The sequence below is a fragment of the Varroa destructor genome, unplaced genomic scaffold, assembly GCF_002443255.2.
Source record: "Varroa destructor unplaced genomic scaffold, Vdes_3.0 BEIS01000003.1, whole genome shotgun sequence".
NCBI lineage: Eukaryota > Metazoa > Arthropoda > Arachnida > Mesostigmata > Varroidae > Varroa > Varroa destructor.
Genome location: NW_019211456.1, coordinates 36,379,062 through 36,399,743, shown reverse-complemented (window position 1 = coordinate 36,399,743; position 20,682 = coordinate 36,379,062). Strand labels below are relative to the sequence as shown.

The 20,682-nt window shown below is 38.8% G+C and overlaps 1 protein-coding gene across 2 annotated transcripts; it reads right to left on the bottom strand.

Annotated features, from left to right (window-relative positions):
* Nucleotides 1-8,424: 8,424 nt before the first annotated feature.
* LOC111248181 (low-density lipoprotein receptor-related protein 12-like) lies at nucleotides 8,425-16,762 on the bottom strand. Of its 2 annotated transcripts, none has more exons than XM_022800050.2 (3): nucleotides 15,919-16,762; nucleotides 13,124-13,353; nucleotides 8,425-9,889 (listed from the first exon to the last, which is right to left on the bottom strand). In XM_022800050.2, the coding sequence occupies exons 1-3, from the start codon at nucleotides 16,016-16,018 to the stop codon at nucleotides 9,719-9,721; spliced, it is 501 nt and encodes a 166-aa protein (XP_022655785.1). In that variant the 5' UTR covers nucleotides 16,019-16,762; the 3' UTR covers nucleotides 8,425-9,718. The 2 variants fall into 2 exon arrangements, with proteins under 2 accessions (XP_022655785.1, XP_022655786.1); XM_022800051.2 differs by having other exon boundaries at nucleotides 16,009-16,761.
* Nucleotides 16,763-20,682: the final 3,920 nt, after the last annotated feature.

Sequence of the window (20,682 nt, the reverse complement as noted above, 5' to 3'; positions counted from 1 at the left end):
CTAAAAGCTTCATATCAAAGCAGAGCTGTTAGCATAGAAACGTGGCTACGATGCAGATCTTTGCGAGCCTCCCTTTATGGTCGACTTTGGAAAAATTCTAAGCTTAAACTTAACGGAAAACAATATATTTTTCAAATTTTTATTTTTTATATGTATCCTTCCGGCAGCATAAACCTAGATAGTACATTCTGTCGATAACAAATTTCTCCCATCCGCCTTTTGTTGCTTGTGCCTGAAGGCAAAAAATGAGGACAAAAATTGATGACTACGCTTATGGGCCTGCTTGTACTCAACAAAACTGTAATTAAAGATATTCTGTATAGGAAAGCATTACTATAAGCATAAACCGAGTTGCGACATATACATCAACAGTTTTACAGTATGACGGCCTGCGGGTAGATGAGTTCGCCGAAATACTGTTTTAACACAAGTGAATCGTCTACGCTGTTAAGTATAATATATTTGTATACATAAAATGCTTTTGGGTACGAATCAACTCAACGGCAACAGAAGCTTATTTCTTAAAAACAAACACTGAAATGATTGCGGGAAAATTATGGGCGTCATGTGGGCAAAACAAATTGACCCATCCGCTGGGAGTAAGTTCGGATGGCTAAACTTGGTTGGTATGGCACAGCAGAAGAGGACCAGGACCACGTTTGATAAATGTATAATCTGTTGACACGATTTACGCAGTAATAATAACAGCGTTCAAATGTATTGTTAAATGCTGCACGATTACGACTAGTAAAAGCATAAACTGTCTATGGGATTCTGTTGCTAAACTGAATTAACGGATAGATCCACGCAGAAGCTGCAGTGAAGGTAGAAACTGCGGCTATTTTGGCTACAGAACTTATAGTTACCGCATCCGCGAAAGACGTCACTGTATATTTAGATTTTTTTATTTGAAATGTAAACTTTTTTGTAAAAATTAGCATATCGCCTGTAGAATATGATTCGGTACAAGACATCTCCGATTTATACTTATTCCAACGGTGTTACTGAATAAATTATAATAGATAAGTTCATATTTCCGAGTGACTATTAAAACTAAAAATTGACACTATTGTACAAATTGTAAGTTAGCTTGCTGAGTAGATTGTTGCCCTTTCAACTGGTCGTAAATCAGTAAATAGTGGAAGTTAGCGGAAGCATAAGCACTTGTTTTGCTATAAATAGAAAAAGTTTATTAATATATATTATATATATATATATATATATTTTTTTTTTAATTAATTTCGTAATTTTTACTGAAGTTATAATGTTTTTCCGTAACTTTTCCCTTCTTTGCTCATTTTTTGTCGTCGTGTTGCTGTTGTAAATGTCCGCATTACAAAATAGGAAATTATTAATATACAACTATCATTAAAAACTGGCGCATTACTATGATACGTATAAGCGATGATTATATCATCTTGCTAACTGGAAGATTATTTCAATCGATGAGGCGAAATGACAGGCCTTACGCACACTTTGATTATAAGTTAACTTGCACCCCCAAAAGCCCCAAAATCACTCGATCACAGACATTGGAAAGAACCGAGGGCCGCAGATAAAAGCTTTTATATATCGCCCTGGATGGAATATCCCGGAGTCAATATAACAGTTCATTCCAAATGAAAATGAAAGCCATATGCACAATTTATTAACACTTTCGCCCGTTGTAGCTTCAGAAATGCAGACCACCTTACTGCCTTTCTTATTTCTCAAAATAGATCGTTCAGGTTAGATGACTGAACATCAAACCTGTTGATGCCAAGACCGGAACTGAGGTTCCATATGTTCCTAATTTTAGTGGGAATACCGCTACGGAGATTCACCACTTTAGCACAGTCGAGTATACCTAATTGTTTCGTTAAATAGTTTTATTTATTTTTTTTTGTTATACAAATGTTAGAGAATATCATTAATTTCAAACTTGTCTTACTTTTAACAGTTTCCGTTGGTGAAATTCGTCCTTAAATGATGGTCCGAGGTACTCAGATTAGGCTAAAAATCAAAATGTGCCCAGTAAAACTCGCTCAAAAGCGCATTAGCAGCATATATACTTGTTTCCGTATCGACAACAAAATCAGTACATCTGCCTGCATCTGCTGAGAAATCTGTCTCCATCACCATTGGAAAAAACTACGTAAGAGGCGAGGGTTGTTTCTGCTACACGGTATATCAATGCTAATTGTCAACTCGGCATTACAGAACAATTCTATCGCGGTTAACATTATTAAGCTCGCGTAGTAGTTTTGTTATTGACAAGGCCGAATATCAGGACGAGAGCCAAAGTTGTAAAAAATTTGAATTTTCCATGTAACCGTCACCGTTGATTTCGGAGTTGCGAAGCGGCGCGCCTAATTCAAGTTGTGTTGAAGTATATTAAAAGCGGTACAAATAGTTTCAGTTGTCCATCATTGGCCACTAGGATAAATACTGTTCAAGCGGTTATTGAAGAAAAAATATTTTAGAGCGTATTGCATATCATTATACATTGGTGATGTTTGATAAAAAAAAAAGAACAAAAAAAAAGTAACGGTTATGCTATGAAGGTCGATGTATGAGAAAATTAATTTACTCCTTCAATATGTTTGTCCCCTCGACATCGCAACGGATAAACATCGTATTCCACTTGAAGGATCGCCATAATTTTGGAAGCTAACATAAAACAATGGCCTCTTAACGCATCATTAGTATAGGCTTTTACGTTTGCCCCTGGTATTTCAAAGAGCGCTGCCTTATTATTGGCAAAGGGGGGCAATCTTGGCCCTGTCGTTCCAATGGAGAGTCCACAAAGACGGGCGAACAAGCTTTCATTTTAAGAAGGCTTAAAAAAAGAGTTTAATGACACTGTCCTGGAAGGAGCTTGCTTCCCGGTGCAGCATTATGACGTAAGAGAGACGTTACATGCCAGGCGAAATACATCAGCTTGGTAGCTCATTTAGGACTCTAATGATTTTAGCTTGCCATCTATCGACGTCCTAGCACCATGCACTCCCCATGGATCTTTTACTTATACTATCGCTTCTACTGACTGATGTGCCGAAGAAAACTCTTCCGAACGCACTCGAAAGCACTTCCTCTGCCAGCTGTGAAACACCGTTAGCTAACGAGACAGTTTGTTTTAGCTACATAGCTGATTGCTCATATATATATATATATATATATATATATATATATATATATATATATATCGGTTGCTGGAACACGGGAAGAGCGTGCCGCTACTCTTTTTCTACTAGTAATATTGAACATTCCGCTGAGTACTTGAGCTGAGCCTGAGGTGCTAATTACATAGTATGGGTCGAACTTTCTTCCAAAATAAGTCAGGCTGAAACTGGTGAATTCGCTATCGCTTTGCGACGTCGGACGAATACAATACTTAGTCGACCTTGACTAAACTTAATTAGGAAGTTAGGAGCTTGCGGTTTGCAGGCCAACGCATACAAACTGATCCATGTCAGTAATATACAGCATGATAGGTGTGAATAAATAAAAGAAATCTATCTAAGGAGTGACGCATCTGGATTCAGGATTTTTATTTTTTTTTATGCTTTTAAGGCTGCGTTTAAACTTTGGCACATGTCAGAGGTGTCATTTTCGACGATCATATTTACTTGCCATAACCGCGATCCACTGGCTCAATTCAGGTCCTAAACCACTCGCTAATGATCTTTAAAATGATCCTTCTTTAATTTTCGAATAGTAACCCTGCATCAAAAAATACTGGCAAAATGTAAACTCATTAAATAGGTATCGCTTAGATGCTCCACATACAAAAAGTTTTACCCGAGCTAAAAGTCCCAAAAATATACGAGCTGAAACAGCCAAAAATTCAAAAGGTGCAGAGAGGCGCAAAAAATCTAGCTGCTGAAGTGTATCTAGATGACCCAACTGCCAGCTGATATTGTCCTCACTGAAACAGTCATTAATTTCCGTGTGATAAAAATCCAAAAATGGGAAAATATTTTGAGGCATTTCCAAGCTTTCCGAATCTAATCCTACTGAGGATCTTTTCCTCAGATTATAATCAAAATGAATTTTCCCCAGATTTTTCAGAAGCCACATGAAAACTGGCAATCCCACAGACCTTCGATTTCTGGTTAAAAAAAAAATACATTATTAATCGTAATGGGAATTCGTTCATATAGTTCATCTTCGCTCAGATGTCGAAATCGCCGTACTCTAGGCAAAATGGGTTTTCGTCTGAGTAACAAGCGAAGCTATAACGAACAAACGCTTACGCACCATCTTGGACATGATTATCCTATTCCACCATAGTAAGTAGAATAGATTTTAATCTGCCGCCTAACGCGGTGACGGCTGCCATAGGAGACACGTTTGACTGAAGCCACTGAATAAAGAGTGTCAGTGCGCAGTACGTGCTGTGAAAGCTGATAAATCTCATCAATTGCGCTTTTATTGGTGACCCTTCGACCTCAAGACACCCACTTACTCATCCATCGTATTCTCGACTAATTGTGCCTTTTAGTTCATTTAGGTAAGCATGTCAAATGACTGGACAGTATTTTCCTTTAGATGGGCTTACGCTACAGGTTAACCACCCAAAAGTCTAATACTTCTGCATATGACAAAAGTCCTTATATATTTATCATCCATTTTCCGCTTGAACTTGCTTAAGGCGCGGTTACTACGAGGGAGCAAATGGGGAATGCTTACGATGACACTGATACTACAATTTAACTGATCGCAATATTCTTCGCTGCCACCGATTGGCAATTTTCTGGCTGATTTTTCAAGCAGATTTATGATTATTTTCTGGACCGCACATTTAAAGGAAGGCATATTTGCCCGTGACGATCCGGAGCACGCGGATAGACGGTATACAACTACAACCACAATAGGCGGAATATGGCGGCTGCGGCCACCGACTCACGTCATTGGGCAAACGGTACAGCGCATCTCTCTCCGAAATGTGCCGTGTGTAATGGCTTTGGACAGTCTTCATCTTCTATGCGTTGTTAATCAGAGATGATGTCGTCTTAAGGCCAGTAACATGCATTGCCTCTGGGTGGTATGAAAAAGCTGTCGTATGTCGACAACAATGTGAACCTGCTTTTCTCTGGCGTTACAAACGCGTCAGTCACGTGTTTCGTCGTCTTCATTGGCACGGAAAATTTTACAATCTATGCATACTGAATAAGGTTATCAAAGAGTTCCCTAGTACTCCATGGACGTCCTTCGGTTCAGCAGCTAGTATCGAGCCTAAAATCCACCAGTATCTAATGCAAGGCAGTTAGTGTAACTTATGGCCTAGGCGCTGGTTTAAATATTTGCGTACGTTTTTGCCGACCTTTCCGAACGTCATCAACCCTGTCTACTGGGCTGTTTCAATTTCCGTTCGTCACCACATTACATTGAGATGTCATTGTCGAACCACAGTCAGCTTCACAACTTTTCGACGTCCGCAAAGACGTTCCTCTCGATTTAGGCGCTAACTTTAATCCAGCTACGTACATGTATATCTGGCGTGGGTCTGCGCTGCTTCGGAAGGCTTGTCGACTTTTCTGGTCTGCACCTGAATCGGCGGCCAGTACCACACAGGTTTTATTAGGCGCCTTCTACGCTTGAGTTATTCCTCAGCCAATTTGGCCACTAGCTCAGTGGTGGGTCATTTTTGTCGTAACAGGTCTCCGAAGTTAAGGGTAAAAGCTCAACATTTATTCCCTTGCTAGTATTCAATCAGATGACAATCTCCATCTCTATTAATGTTCGCATCAATATTTCAAATCACATTTATCGACAATAATTAGCACCGTAATAATTCCGTAAGCACAATAAAAACAAAGGCTAAACACTACAAGATTTTCTGTTCACCTTATCGCCAATGACAGGGTTGGCGATAGGAGACGCCTTACCAAAAAGGCTCCGTCTTTTGAAGGTGCGCAGCACAAATGGTTGGATTGCTTCACGTGGGGTGTATTAGCTGACCCTCATGTTCAGGCGAAAGGTATCAGCACGAGCTATAACGAATTACCAATTCAACAACATAACGCTATCTACTGACGGATGCTGAATGTATATAATTAATTATAATTACCTGACACCTCGTTGTTGACATAAATCAGCGTACGTAAGTGGGCATAATTAGTTCCGATCGGTTGCATCATCAGCGCGACAAACAACAGATTCGCCATATTAAAGATCCACTTTTGTCCATAAAGTTTTCATCTTTCGCTGATGACGCAAGTTCCGCAATAATCAGTGTCATCCATGACATTGAATCTTTACGATTACTGATAGAACCCCTTCTGCGTAAACCGCTAGGGAACCTGTGACCACTTCTAGACGTAGTAAAGCAAAAAGGTCACGTTCAGCGTGGTAGTCTCAGGGATGCCTCAAATAGCCCCTATAGCTCTTACCATGGAGTTGCCCCCCGAAGGATTTCGGCACAAAGGCAAAGCAAGGGCAGCAGTAACAGCAATTCAGCCGCTCAGTGGCGATAATAGTACGAAAACAATCATCATCCACAATCCTTAAGGTCGACTTACTGACGAAATCACGAATCAATTAGATTGATAGCCATTTGGCAAGTGCATTACGGCCGCCTTTATTTGTATACCTATCGTGGGGTTTAGCCATTAGTGGAAGATGGAAGTCGATGCATCTGTTTAATGGTTGTAGTAGAACAAGTCTTGCGAGAAGTTGGTGGCTCACCTGTAGAACACTGATGGTAACAATGATTATTCTTGACCGTGATTTTAGACCCGAAATTTTCGGCTCGATAAATGATAATAGACTGAATTCATTACCTGGAACCCACAAGCGTCAAAGACGCGTACACGACTTTTGGCATCGGGCAGTATGCCCCTAAATTTTCTGTGTTTTGTTTGGCTAATGTTGCCTCTTTCGTTAATGATGCCATAATTGTTTGTGACCGTAACCGTCTATTGGTTTGTTCCCTCCACTGTAGATCCATCCATGTGTATATGAAATAGGTTACACAACAAGGGCCGCTTTGAAACAAAGCTGGCTGGAAAACACAGTGCAATATTTATAGCAGTTACTTTTACGGTTCTGTGGTTCATTTCAATATCTATGTATCATACATCCAGTGTCATATACTCATTTGCTTATCCGAATCTTCACAGGAATCATCTCATACAACAACAACGTGGTAAAGGCAATTCGTACTTGATCTTGCTGAGTAATTAAATCAGTGGACAAAAAGCCACATCGATATTTCTCTCTATATATGTGTGTGTGTGAATATATAAGGAAATCGATGTGGAAGAATAAGAACGAAGGGACAAGGAGAACAATGATTGCAAACAGGAATTGAATAAGGTGCATCGAAGTGATGAACTGAACGAAAAAATACTGCTATCAGTATCAGTATTTTTTATCATTAGTTTCTTGTATTGGCCATAGTTGCATCGTTGACAGCCTTGATGTATCAGTGGGAACGGACAGAGACGGTGGAGATCTGTAGGGCGCAGATGGCGCGGTAAGGCAGATGAAGATACTGTTCTGGAAAATTAAGTAACGCCAAAGTCAATGACTCACAGGGCGGCTAATAATGGCTGACGTATCAGTTGATTTTGCTTGCAGTTAAAAGAATCAGGCATCGAGGTGCCGTACGGTTGATGAAAAATTACCTACGATTCATCTAGCGTTCGCGCATTGCTTCTGAGTCCGAGCCACATAACACGACAAAGACAGCAAAACAATTTTAATTGCATAGGCCATGTTGGTATAGGCACGCGGAAAGTCGACAGGTGTCGACCGTTCAGTTTTTTTTTAATGAGAGTTGAAAGCCAAAGGCAAAGCGATTGCAGGACCACATTGAATAGTTTCCATTGCATTTTTAAAGATCAAACTATTTACTATAAATTGTTTCGTAAATACGTGAATGTTTTGTTGGATTTCTATAAAGAATACGTAACGATTGTACACGGTGGAGGATTAGCGGTACAAATATGAATTGCAGAGAGGCTTACATTTTATCCGTGGAACGAGCTGAAGAAGTAGCTGGTGTCGGATGCGACACGAAACATAGCAATATGCGCACACTTCAGGTCTGAGAAATAAGGCTTTTCCTAGACTTTGTTCAAGGACAGTCGTTTTCATTAAAGGATCAGGCCAAGCTTAATTACGCATAGGTACAGAGCGCTACGTGTAGGAGTATGTACGTAAGTACAGAGCTCTAGAAATATATGCTATTAGAAGAAATATTGTGTAGCGGCTAAGACAAGCAGATAAATGGAGTTCTATGGAAGAAATTAGAGATTGGTTGGATTTTTCTATAGACTGATACCATTGATAATCGCCAAAGATTAGGTATATTTTGTTTAGACAAAAACATAAATCTGTTTTCATAGGAACAAGAACTAGTGTATTTCTATATATTTTTATTTCGTTCAATTGAACAGCATTCACGTATAGTGTCATTATATACCATCGAGGCTAAGGGCTTTTGTGCTCTTAAAAAGGTAGGAAGATGATGAATTACATGCTGAAGATTTAAACATATAGTTCAATAGATAACACCTCTATTGAATGAAAAGATGTCAGGGAGTGACACTAGGATGCGTTACTACACCTTTTGAAATTTTCCATGTAACAAGCTAGAAGGCTTATGATTCGTACATATATATATATATATATATATATATATCTATCTATATAATTCTGTATTTTCGAAATTGTCTGTATTATACATCTTGCTAAATATAATACACATACGTTGCTTGTCGTGATTCTCATCATGTCAACTATAGCCCCCCAATGACCAGGTGCGTCATACCCGAAGTATCGCTACGATTGTCTGACAAATGTTATTTTTTCTAAATAATGTCACTTCAAATAACACAATAACAGCATTTATGTGAGAGTGCCGCGTAATGGGCTGCTGGTTGAAGTTCTCACGCCGATATAACATACAGACAGACCAACGATTGGCAACCTTATCAAGTGAAAATTTCAACCGTATAAATGTTTTTAGAATAAGAGTCAATATTGTGACCTTTATTTATATCATTTTTTTCTTTTTTTAAATTTTATTCATATCAAAATTCTCCGTACATATTACAATCAGAATTTGTAGGCCCTACCTACGTTCATAATCATAGTTTAACCCATGAAATGAATGTTATATACAACATTAAACTCCATCTTACAGACTGGTGAGCGACTCGGTGGATGATAAAATAATAAATAAACGATTTCGTAAGCGTTTATATATTGCTTAATAAAATCAAACCACAGTTATTTCTATTACCGTTGCACTAGTCGTAAACTTGTATCGCTCCGACTGATAAAAATCCCTGGATAACGACCCTAAAGAAGACGGTCCCCTACAGATTGTACAGTCATCTTCCAATATTATCCCTTGCATAAATAACGTGTAGCAATCCAATAAAATTCCCAATTTTAGCTTAGAGAAGCTTAAGCTACATTTTTTTAAAAAAAAATTAATCTATTAATTTTTTTAGAAAATTGTACGAAAGTGGTTTTCACTTTATACATAAAGATGACACTAAATATATTGGGCAATAACAATAAATTTAGGCAAAAATAAATAGGTTAAGGTTGATGCTTTTCACAGTGCTTATAATCAGCGTGCTATTCTAATGCTCCAATTTACAGTCGAACGACTCGGGAACCTAAAACAGATTCTGCTGAAAATATAGTCCACGTACTATTTACGACAGAATGTGATTTTTTAACTATTTCTTTCCGGATAAATAGACCTTTAGCTAGCGTCTCAATTGTCCAGAATGGCGTTATCTGATTTGAGAGCAAAGTGGATACGGAACCCACCCTGATTCACTGAGTGTCGAGCTCGAAATACGGCACGAATCCACGATGATTCGGAATCGAACGATCGGAGTACGTTCGAACCACACAGAGTAAGGTTACTTTTGGCCGTGTAAAACTGAAATGAAGAAAAAAATATAAAGAGAATGAGGATAAGCGATTTTTCGATTTCTCAGTAAAAGTTCTCTTGATATAAATTAAGTCTCTGTTCCATCTATCCTGTGTTTTTGTTAACGACGCTTATATACCAGTGAAGTTTATTTTCGACCCATACAAGTCTATTAGACGCCGTGATTAGAACTATTACGGTTTCGGTACTGATGAAGTGACAGGAACGCTAGTTAAGAGCGGCTACGGGGTTCCTGCTGCTACCGAGCAAAAAACTGTCAGGAAAATATGAGTTTAACTTCATCTTGCCTAAAGAACCATGTTTCGGACAATAATACAATAGAACAGATGTTTTCTAATCATTAAAAGATGCGATTTGAGAGCTACATAACAGCTACTACGTAAATGGAAACATGATAATAAAAGGAGACAAGCAGAGCTTTATTTTGAAGCGGCGATCGGGATTCATAACATGAAATCTCACATACTTTACAAGCGCGCTTGTCCCGTTACGACTGAACGCTGCGGAAGGCGTGCCTCGCATTACTTCCAATCACAGAGATTAGTGAAAACGGGCTAAAGGCTTTGAAGGGTTGTAACCTACCGGTACATATATCTGACGGATATCCACCTTTCTGTTGTTTTCTGTGTTACTATGGTTCGATATATGTCTGGTAACACAGGTCGCTCGACCTATTTGTTTGTTGTAAAAACTCTGTCCTCGTGTGTGTCGCGGAAAACCTGTTTTTGCAAGTCGGCCCAACAAACTACTTGATACCGAGCGACCCAGACAGCGATATCCAGCAGAGGAAACAAACTTTCACTATCTCTGAATAATATAAGAATGTGCTAGGTATAAAAAATGCACGCAGGATAAAACCCGAGCATGAAAATCTATTACATTATTAAAACTCTATTCCCATATATACCATTTTCCTATTTTACGTTCAGGCGACTTGCTTACGTTTTATCGTTTGTGCAGTTCAGTAGAGCCAAGTCGTATGATTATTACGATATTTATTCGATGCAATCATTTTTTTACTTTTATAATTTCTAAAATGCTATTCTCTGTCATTCTAGAGAACCGTTTTAGGTCTCAGAGCTACTTACAAACGGCACTGGGGAGCCTTGCACAGGAGGAAAATCTTCGAATCAGCTGCCCCACCCCCAAAGTCTGTTTAGTTTTTAGCTCGCCCCAACAGACTTCCTTTGATTTGCTGCCACACTGTTTGGCCTGGCGTAAAGATGGCCGAATAGGTCCAAAGATTCAATATGATGGTTGTGAGAAAGGACATGCTTGAACAGACACTTTAATTTCAACGGGTCCTCTGCAAAAAAGCTAAATTGAAAACCGTGCATTTAAGCATGACTATGCTCGATTAACTAAGCTGTGTGCATGTGTGTTTATAAATATGCGTTATTATTTTGATTTCACATGTACAAAATTTTACTTATCTGTCATTTTATATATATATATATATATATATATATATATATATATATATATTTCTTCGCAAACTATTCTGTCCCTAGGTGGCTGGCCTTTCGGGTTTGGCCTTTGCTCTATTGAGCTGCACCTTATGATTTTCCTGGCTTTCTTCAGACACAGTGTGTTTAGTGGTGTAATGGAAGACGTAACTATAAATAGTGATACGATGACAGTCACTGGTATAGCTGCGAGCAACTTTCTGCGATCTTTTTCTAGAAGGAGACAAATCAGGAAGGATGTTACTGAATTTTGGCTAATCTCACAACTTACATACAGCTCTACCCAGGAGGAACTTCTAGCAATATGTTGGTGAAGGTAGCACAAGGCCCGTGGACATACTATATCTTGATATATTAGAGACTATCTCACATTTGAATCTATGGTGTCATTCTGAATGACACAATCGTAGCAAAGTATGAAAGATAATAAGTGCTTAAACAATAAAGTATAAGCTAGTAGATATAGAAGGTATGGCAACAGACTTAACAAAAATTTATTACGGTAAGACTATTTGGCTAAATAATTCCAATGCTGATAAACCTAAAAATGCGTTTCAAACCGAATTAATTGTGTTGCGCTCTCTTCAGGCAGTAGGAACATAACCCTTTGAAATTTGTGCTACGTCTTCAGTTTAAACCTACTTTTTCAAAATAGGTATCTGATTGCAGATAAATATTTACTATGTAAGTTCAGTGTATTGGAGGTATTAATCACTAGCTTTCAAGTGAGGTTTTGTTCTGTGACATTGGCCATCCGATCGACACTGGACGTAGCTGACATCACTTTCCTACCCAAGAGTCCCAAGACAAAATTGAGCTTTTAAAGGAATCAACACGCGTATTTGATAGCGATACGGATCTCAAGGCCGAGCGTATCTGCTGTTGCTGAACTTTTTAGACGGCCAAATTAACATATACAAGAGAAGGACATTGGCCGTGTCCGCTTTTCTTTCTCTACCGAGCTTTACAGTATTCGGCTGAGATGTATGCAACAAGATTAGAAATGTCGGACAGTAAACCAGACTGCAACCCCATGGTAAACAATTGCGGCCGTACCTTCTGTTGAATAATTCTGCTCCTATTCAAACAGCTCATCATCGTGGAAGCCTATAATAATTGTCTCTTGAGCAAGAAATAGCTTGTACTTGATAAGTGATTGGAGAGATTTTCATGGAACAAGCAAACTGAAATAAGGAACGCTATAAAAACGACAGAATAACATTGGAATAAACTTTTAAGTAAAGTGTATTTTTTTGTCGCATTTCTCTTCTAATCAAACGTTAGATATGAATTTTTAAGCGGACATAATACATGTAGCTACATACACACAATCATATATATGCCACCTTGTACCTGCTTGATCGAGAACGACATGTCTAAGTATACGCTTAATTAATATTCCCTCTATCTTACTTAGGTAAAGTATTGGACTTATGATATCTATCATGTCGGAGACATAACCTATGGCAAGATAGGCAAATAATGCAAACACGCTTAATTTAAACTATGATTTCCAAGAAACGGAGAAATAACCTCTATTCTATAGATACATTTTCACACGATTCTCCACTACACCAACGTACGTAATCCCGCTCCGGTCTTGCTCAATAAATTATCGTCTTACCCCAGACAGATCTCAATCACGAGAAATTATTGAGAAATGACTATTATTCGTTTGAGGCCCTTAGCGGTCCTTAAACGAGTCGTAAGAAGGAAAGCAACCGCCCAATCTCCCTAATGTCAACATGAGGCTTACCGTTAGGGAGTCCCTATTGCATTCTCCGGTAAGCACGTCAGCCTCCTGCATTTCGTAGGAGAAGCCTTCAATAAGGATGGCTTGCCGTTCCTTGGGAGACCGGATGAACCATTCACACGTAACGTACGCAGGATACGCAGCAGGAAAAAACGGTGTTTCAATGCATGATGGAACGAACTGCTCCGCGCCGCACCAATATGAGGCAATCAAGGTTGAATGACTTGTGCATACTGTAGGCCGGTGTCCAGTAGTCCCATTGACATCGATTTGGAAAAACGAGATCGGTGAGGATTTCAAGTTAAACTAACGTATACTTAATAAGAGTTCAGTTTTTTCTAACAGCGAAGGTGAGCCCTTTGCAGCACTTCCTGGAATGTTTTCATACATCTATATATAACGTATTCAGTAAATAATACTGTTTTCTTAATATATATATTCGTTTTACAGCAGAAGTAACTGTCACGGCGATAACACGGCGTTGAGTTTCAGGTATACTACTGCAATTTGGCTATCAAGCTTGTTTTGGACTGAATAAACTTAAACCTAGATCAACCTAGATCAAAGTGTATGGTCTTCTAAGTATGAGTCTAACCTTTCAAGATAATTGCAAACTGTATGATCGAAATATAATTACAAAAATTGAATTTTATTACATGCACATGTGTAAGTCACCAGCAACCGAAAAATGAATTTCCTGTGTCGCTAGAATCCACCCAGAAAGACAGCATATACGACACTATCTTAATATTATCCTGATGTTCGAATGTTAATGATACCGTTCTGCTATATTGTTTTCTTGCTACTATATAAATGTAGGGACCACTGGAGTGTCCATAATATAACCTGTTTGGTATCTTTTTGTAGGTATTTCGGATTTCCAGCTATTTACCTATCGTTAATCCAGGTTAGGTAATGCCTGCGAGCTTCGTCCTGGGCCCTTTTTGTTGTTGTACGCTTTCAGCTTTCAATCTGTCTCTTTATTGCACTCCGCAGCAGTGGCTGGGCATGTCACTGCTACTTCTGCTAGGTGCTGCTATTTGCCCCGTTTTCTAGTCGGTGCTCAGTGGGGCTGGGTTTGAAAAAACATCCTTTTGCCACGCAGATCTGTGTGGAGTCCCCTAGCAAGGAACAAGCAGCTCCAAAGAAGCCTCCTTTGTCAAAACATACACCCACGCCCAAACATCCTTTTTTAGTAATGGATAGATAGGAATGCACAGAAATTCTGTAACTACTTTGCTCCGAACTTTTTTTTTCTAGTTCGCTTTTCCTATTTCATAATGAGTACTCCAGTGGTGAATCTCGTTGCACCTAAGGAGTTTAGAGCTCTTCCTGATCCTCTACTTTCCTGAAAAATCCAGTTTCAAGAGCTTTATTCCTAGGCAGTGAAGTCTAGTTCAGTTTTAGAAATTGAGGTACACGAGCTCGATTCTCGTTCGTTCGTTCGTTCGTAAATATGAAAAGCTAGGGAGCAACTGCCACTCTTTAGCCGCTTCCGGTAAGCAGCTATCTCTAAATCACAAAAATGCTAAAACCCTTCAGTATATTCTTTTCGATTACGCATTATATTTCCCAAATTTAAATAGAGTCTAAATGGCTACGTAAATTTATGTAAAGCTGTAGGAAACGTATGCGAGTGAGATTATTATTAGGGTAGGAAGAGTATAGTAGCTGGTAGTTTCGAGTCGAATCTATGTATTTTCTACAGTTTAGAAATGTTACATGTTTGCTAGTTAGATAGAGCCATTGAGACATAGAGTCAAGATAATCACCCAATAATAGTATAAAGCTAAATGGTAGTATTTTCTATTGTGACAATGTAATGGGACAAAAATTTACCTCTTGATAACGAAAAAGTCTATGATTTTTGACACATATTAAGAGATACAGATATTGAGATAGAAAAAGCTTCAATAATTTTTCATTTAGTCAAACGGCATTATAATCTAATTTTGTAGACATAGCTTTGTAGTGATCTTCGCCCGAGCTAGCCATATCAGGAAAACCTATTTCGCTTCTTTGAAAAATTTGCACTCTGTAAAAACTTCGAACAGGCTTTACAACGCTTCTCAGAACAACTTAGACCTAAAAGCCTATATACGGACAAGGAGAAAGAATATTTCTGATAAGTAGGTTCGGATCAACTGAAGCTTGCTCTGTCCTCCAAATACAATGAAGAAACAAACTGCAGTAAGTAATTTCTTAGACTGCAAACTGCTTGGCTCAGCAGCCTTTCGGTCGAAGAAAAGAGAGAGAACTTAATTGCGTAACTTAAACAAGAAATAGTTAAAGAACAAGAATTACAACTTTTAAATTATTAGATAAATGCCGGGATATACACTGTAATGCTAATAGCAGCAAGGACGCTTACGTTATACGTAAAAAAAGAGGCAAACGTACGGTAGTTATTACCATTTAAAGACTCTGCCAGTTGTTGAACTTGATACATTTATATGTATATATATTTGTGTGTATATATATATATATATATAAGATGGTGCAGCCAAGATGACCGACGCACCCAAGCGAGACCGATGTTGTCTTGATGTAGCCAGAATCATCAAAGGTCATATTGAGCCTTATATACAAGTTTTGGCAAATCATCAAGTTTGAATTGTAGGCAAACATCAAGCACTACACATTCGTATCTATTCATGTGCATATAGATTTTTACGCAATTCGGAGTAAAACCCCTACCGCGTCTACCCCAAGGAGTCTCCCTAAATACTTTGGACTTCGGGTTTGTAACCCACCCTACACTACATGTATGTGACAATAATAATGTTTCACTTACTTACACTTAATGCCTGCTCCGAGCACGATGAATATAGGGTATAGCAACATTATTCCACTAGCAGCCGTTCCGTAATATGGATAGGGATATTCACCTGTGTCCATGTGTTGCTACATGCGCGCGAGCGACCTGCTTTGAACGTCGATTTCACGAGTGGCTGGCGAGCCGCTTGACTGGCTGTTCGGCCTGGCAGAGTTTTAGCACCAACGTCTCCGGGGGAGATCAGAGGCCACTGTGACCGCCGCTGTTCGACGATGATTCCGTCGTAACTTGACGATGAGAAGGAAAACAGGAAAGAGAAAACCGATCACAAGCATTAGCTGGCTTCTCGAATGATGAAATCTCTTTTGGCTGTTAAAAGAAACTTCGATTAACACGACTCCCCTAGAGGGCCCCCACCGCGCCAGTCCAAGCAACAACCAATAAATGTGGCAAGGAACACGTTCGCTTGGTTACCGCTCGACGTCGTCATCCGGTCGCCCTGGGCCTCGACTCTCGCAGCGCACCGACTCGCTGGAGCTGGCGGGATATCGCATCGAATCGAATCGGCGAACTAACTGCTACCGAATAGCGAGCGCGTATTCTCGACAGAAGCGTCTCTGTTACTGCACACAACTATTACCGTTGCTACTGCTGCCGCTTCGTCGCCGTCAAAACCAACGGAATCTGGAGGGTTCATTCACAAGTGTGTGCTCTGAACAGATTGTTGTCTACTTCTGGAAAGACGCCGATTTCCCTTCGATCGTCGCTGGTTTTGGGCACGGATCCCGTAACGCCTGCAGAATGCAAGACGCCAGACGGGCGGATACCACAAGGGGCAATGGCCTGCTCCTGTTCTGATCACGGAACGAAAACTTGTGCATCTTAAAATAAAAAAAGAACAACGAATTAAGCAGTCGAAGACGGATTCAACGAAGGCACTAGACTAATTGATAGGTAAAGCTACCGATAAAGACTACACGACCAGCTACAGGCCAAGAGAAAATATCTCCTGCATTGTTGCGGTGCCGCATTTTTTGGATTTACAATTATATACATCAATATATAGTGCTAATAAAGATACCTCATATTTGCAATTTTTATCATGTTTGTCAGAGTACAGGAATTTCATTAACTTATAATAGGGCAGCTTTTGCCATTGCGGAAGTGGGTTCAACTGTACGGATGGCCTATGGTAAGGACGTCTTGAAATTATAGTAATTATTTAGCTAATTGGTTCAAACTTCCATATCATTCTTCCCTGACTATAGACATAGTTAAAATATTCAATGATAATTAATTTTATTCGAACCGTATACCTGTATAACACGTATACATACACATGCTATAAACAGATGTGTTTCGTTTAAGTACTTCGTATTTTTTTAATAATTGAACTAATTGTATTACCAGCGTCAAGGCATATTGTGGATGGTTACTTGGTCCATATTAAAGCTATGGGAAAAAAAAAAGCAAAAACCAAAACAAATTGGCTTTTAAAGCCAAGAGAAACCTTTTTTAAAAGGTTATTTATGAGCAAACCTTAACCTTCTCTTTTCAGTAGGAAAATACTGTAATATTCAGAGGGGGCGAGAAACATGTTATCTGCACGCTCTCTGTCCATATCTCAAGCGTACATATTCGTCGATACTTTTATTGTATTCTAGGGCTGGAATCTTATTGGATAATTGATGATAGCTTCACATGTTTGCAATCAATATATAAGAATGCTTCCCTATGCCTTCACAAGGAACTTACTAATTAATAGGATCTGTCAACGGAGAAAAGGATCCGTGTTCACTGATTAGGACATGCGCTCATTTTAAATGTGTCGGTTAATCTGTTCATCGGCTTGCTATGGCTGTACACTGTGCCTTTTTTATCAAAACATTGAGGAAAATGGTTTCAATCGTAACTATACGCCACGTTTTGCAAAAACCGACGTGATAAGTATACAGAGATACTACATGCTCGTTTGCTTTTGAAGCGTTTACTTCTACAATCCTTCGTTATAGCTCTATATATAATGAGGACGTATTGGGTTTATAATTAATTATGAGGATGTTGCATATTCAGTGGGCCAGTAGGATGAGCTAAGTTCAAAAGCTTTTTTTTGCCCAGCTCCTAACACTATATACCTTGCTGGTTTTTTTCATTATTTTCAAGTGTTTAATTAATTATAGTGTAAGGGCACGTTCGATGGCATTAATTTTAGCTGTGTTAAGGGGGCAAAACGTTTTTCGCGGTTTTTCGTCTCGCCGGTTCCGCCGTCATTGGAAAACCTTGAGCGATGTTAGCTACCTCGAACGACTGTGGCTTGCTATCGCTGAGCTTTGCACGAGTGAAATCATGTCTAATCTACCATATTGAATTTTGTAATTGAAAATTGGCGTGGTTCATTTAAATCCTTTTGGTGAGGAAATTCGTGTATTTCTGTTCTTCAAGTTCAAGCTCGAAGACACTGCGACGAACGCTTCTTCTGAAATATACGCTCCCTTTGGGCATGCAGCTGTATCTATTCACAGGGTGGAATATTGATAAAAAATTTCGACCTCAAAGATGCTTCTTGTCCAAGATGATCCCCCTTGCTTAACAGCGACGAGATGATATCGAACATCACTGCCAAAATTTACCGTAAGTGATCATTAGCATTTATAAAGAAAAAAGTATATTATGGTGGGTTACCCATTAATGGACTTTTCGTTACCTCGGAACTAGTCCTAGGGTGATTTCTTGAATCGAGTTATTACAAGTTACAGAAATGGTTATAATAAAATCAGGCGATACTACCGAGTAACAAAGGCTGAATCTGATTCGACCCATCCGAAGCAAAAAAACAACAACAACAGCGACAATTATGCGCAAAATTATCGCTCACAATGAATTTTAGAAATCTAACAAATTCATCAGGAAAATATGGCTGGCACACAGCGCAAGTAGAGACTTACCGTGCTAGCGTCAAAAGCGGTATTCTTGAGTAGGGCCAAACCCGAACATAAGTAAAGAAAACCGAGAACGCTATTATGCGGCCACTAGGTGAATATTTTGTGTACCTATCATATTGACGTAAACTCACATCCTTCGCCGATCATCTATTCCTGAATATTAAACATACCATTGACGACCCAATTTTTTCACGGGATGCCAAGTGAAAGACATTCTTGTTTTTTGAATCCCATTTTTAACAACAAAGGTTTTTATAAACGCGGGACTCATAATTTGCCTAATCGACGGCATGGATGTATATCCGCCAAGGGAGACTATTTCTTTTAAATGAAAATTGTTTACTGTGGGCTCAGCTATGCGTCATACGTCCGAAAAACTTTCTACGATAGCCTCATAGCACCATATGAACAATGAAATAAAATTATTAGCAATTGGAACGGTTTAACGTGCAGTGGTGATCTGAGATCGCACTTCATAGGGAAACTCACATCGACCGAAGTTCCGAACACGCCTTGCTGATACACTTTTTCTATTGATGTGTTCCTGTTATTAACTTCTTTTTGGATTGTCGTGATCAATGTCAACACAAAAGAGAGTTATTTTAGCAATCAATACTAATGATTTCAACGACCCCCGCACAGATTCCAGTAGAATACAATTCTACTACAAGCACAGCCTTCGATAAGCAGATATTCTCTGTTCTGGATCTCTACTTGAACACACAAATACTGAACAAATACTATATTCACGACGCGTTACTATCTACTATGCATAGTATAACACACATAAGATCTACACCTGCGAGTTTATAGAAATTAAGCAATATCAATGAAATGTTTTATCTATATAATAGCATAACCTATAAAGTAATCATAAAAATAACGTTAAATTTCGCAACTAGGATGTAATATTCAAAAAGTATCAAAAGAAACAGTTTTTAAATTTTTTTTGTCAAACAAAACACTTACCTTACAGGACATTGCCTGAGGTGGTGATTTTACGACCCCTATATTAAAATGGCTATTATAAGTTACTTCAATTTGTCATTTTTCTGAAGTAATATAGTTTCCTATTATTTTCTCTCTGAAAAGAAGTTCTTCAATGTAACATCCAACTTTGCCAATTTATACTAGCATGTATTAGGTATGATATAGTCGAAGATGATTGTATCCTTGAGCTGTCTTTTTGGCCAGATCATCGTCTCCGGAAGTAAAAAGAAAGTTGCTAACCCGCGGCTGAGTCTTAAGCTCTACTACCTGTATATTGAGTCACTTTCGACCTAAAGCATAAGGCATTGCTACGGGAGACATCCAGATCCGTATACCTAAGCCCTACTTGGCCTCCACCAAAATTTAGACAGAGCAGGCTTACATTGCGGAATAGTGTAAGATTGATCAGAAATAAGAAACTAGGAACAGATATTCAGATAATTTTATGTACTTTATATTTGGCTGAAACCGCGTAGCGGTTAAAAAGATAGCGACCTGCTTTCCCGCTAGATCGGAACCCAATTAAAACTAATAGCCGAACAAAAATCTCTAAATGGTCGATTTACGCGTCTACAACGTAGCCTAATTGTTACGATTAGTAACAGAGTAACCAATCGTTTATAGAAATTGACTTAGTAATTACTATAATAAGAGAAGCTAGTTAATCCTTCATATACAAGATCGAAATTTTTTTTTTCTTTGGTCATTTAAAGGTTTAGTGTCATTAGAGTAGTATTACATTTTAAATTCTTCAGGGTAACAGATCAATTCCAGCTCGATCTTTAAAGGATAAAAAGCGCCCTACCGTATAACTAGTGTTACGTTAATGTTCATTCCAATCAGGCCTAAATCCT

Bases quoted from the DNA above. Each gene is read 5' to 3' on its own strand.
- LOC111248181 (XM_022800050.2), bottom strand. From the start codon at position 16,018: ATGGACACAGGTGAATATCCCTATCCATATTACGGAACGGCTGCTAGT. The intron at 13,354-15,918 runs GTAAGTAAGTGA...ACCGGCCTACAG, and splicing joins GCTCGGAGCAGGCATTAAGT to TATGCACAAGTCATTCAACC. The intron at 9,890-13,123 runs GTAAGCCTCATG...TCTTCATTTCAG, and splicing joins GCAATAGGGACTCCCTAACG to TTTTACACGGCCAAAAGTAA.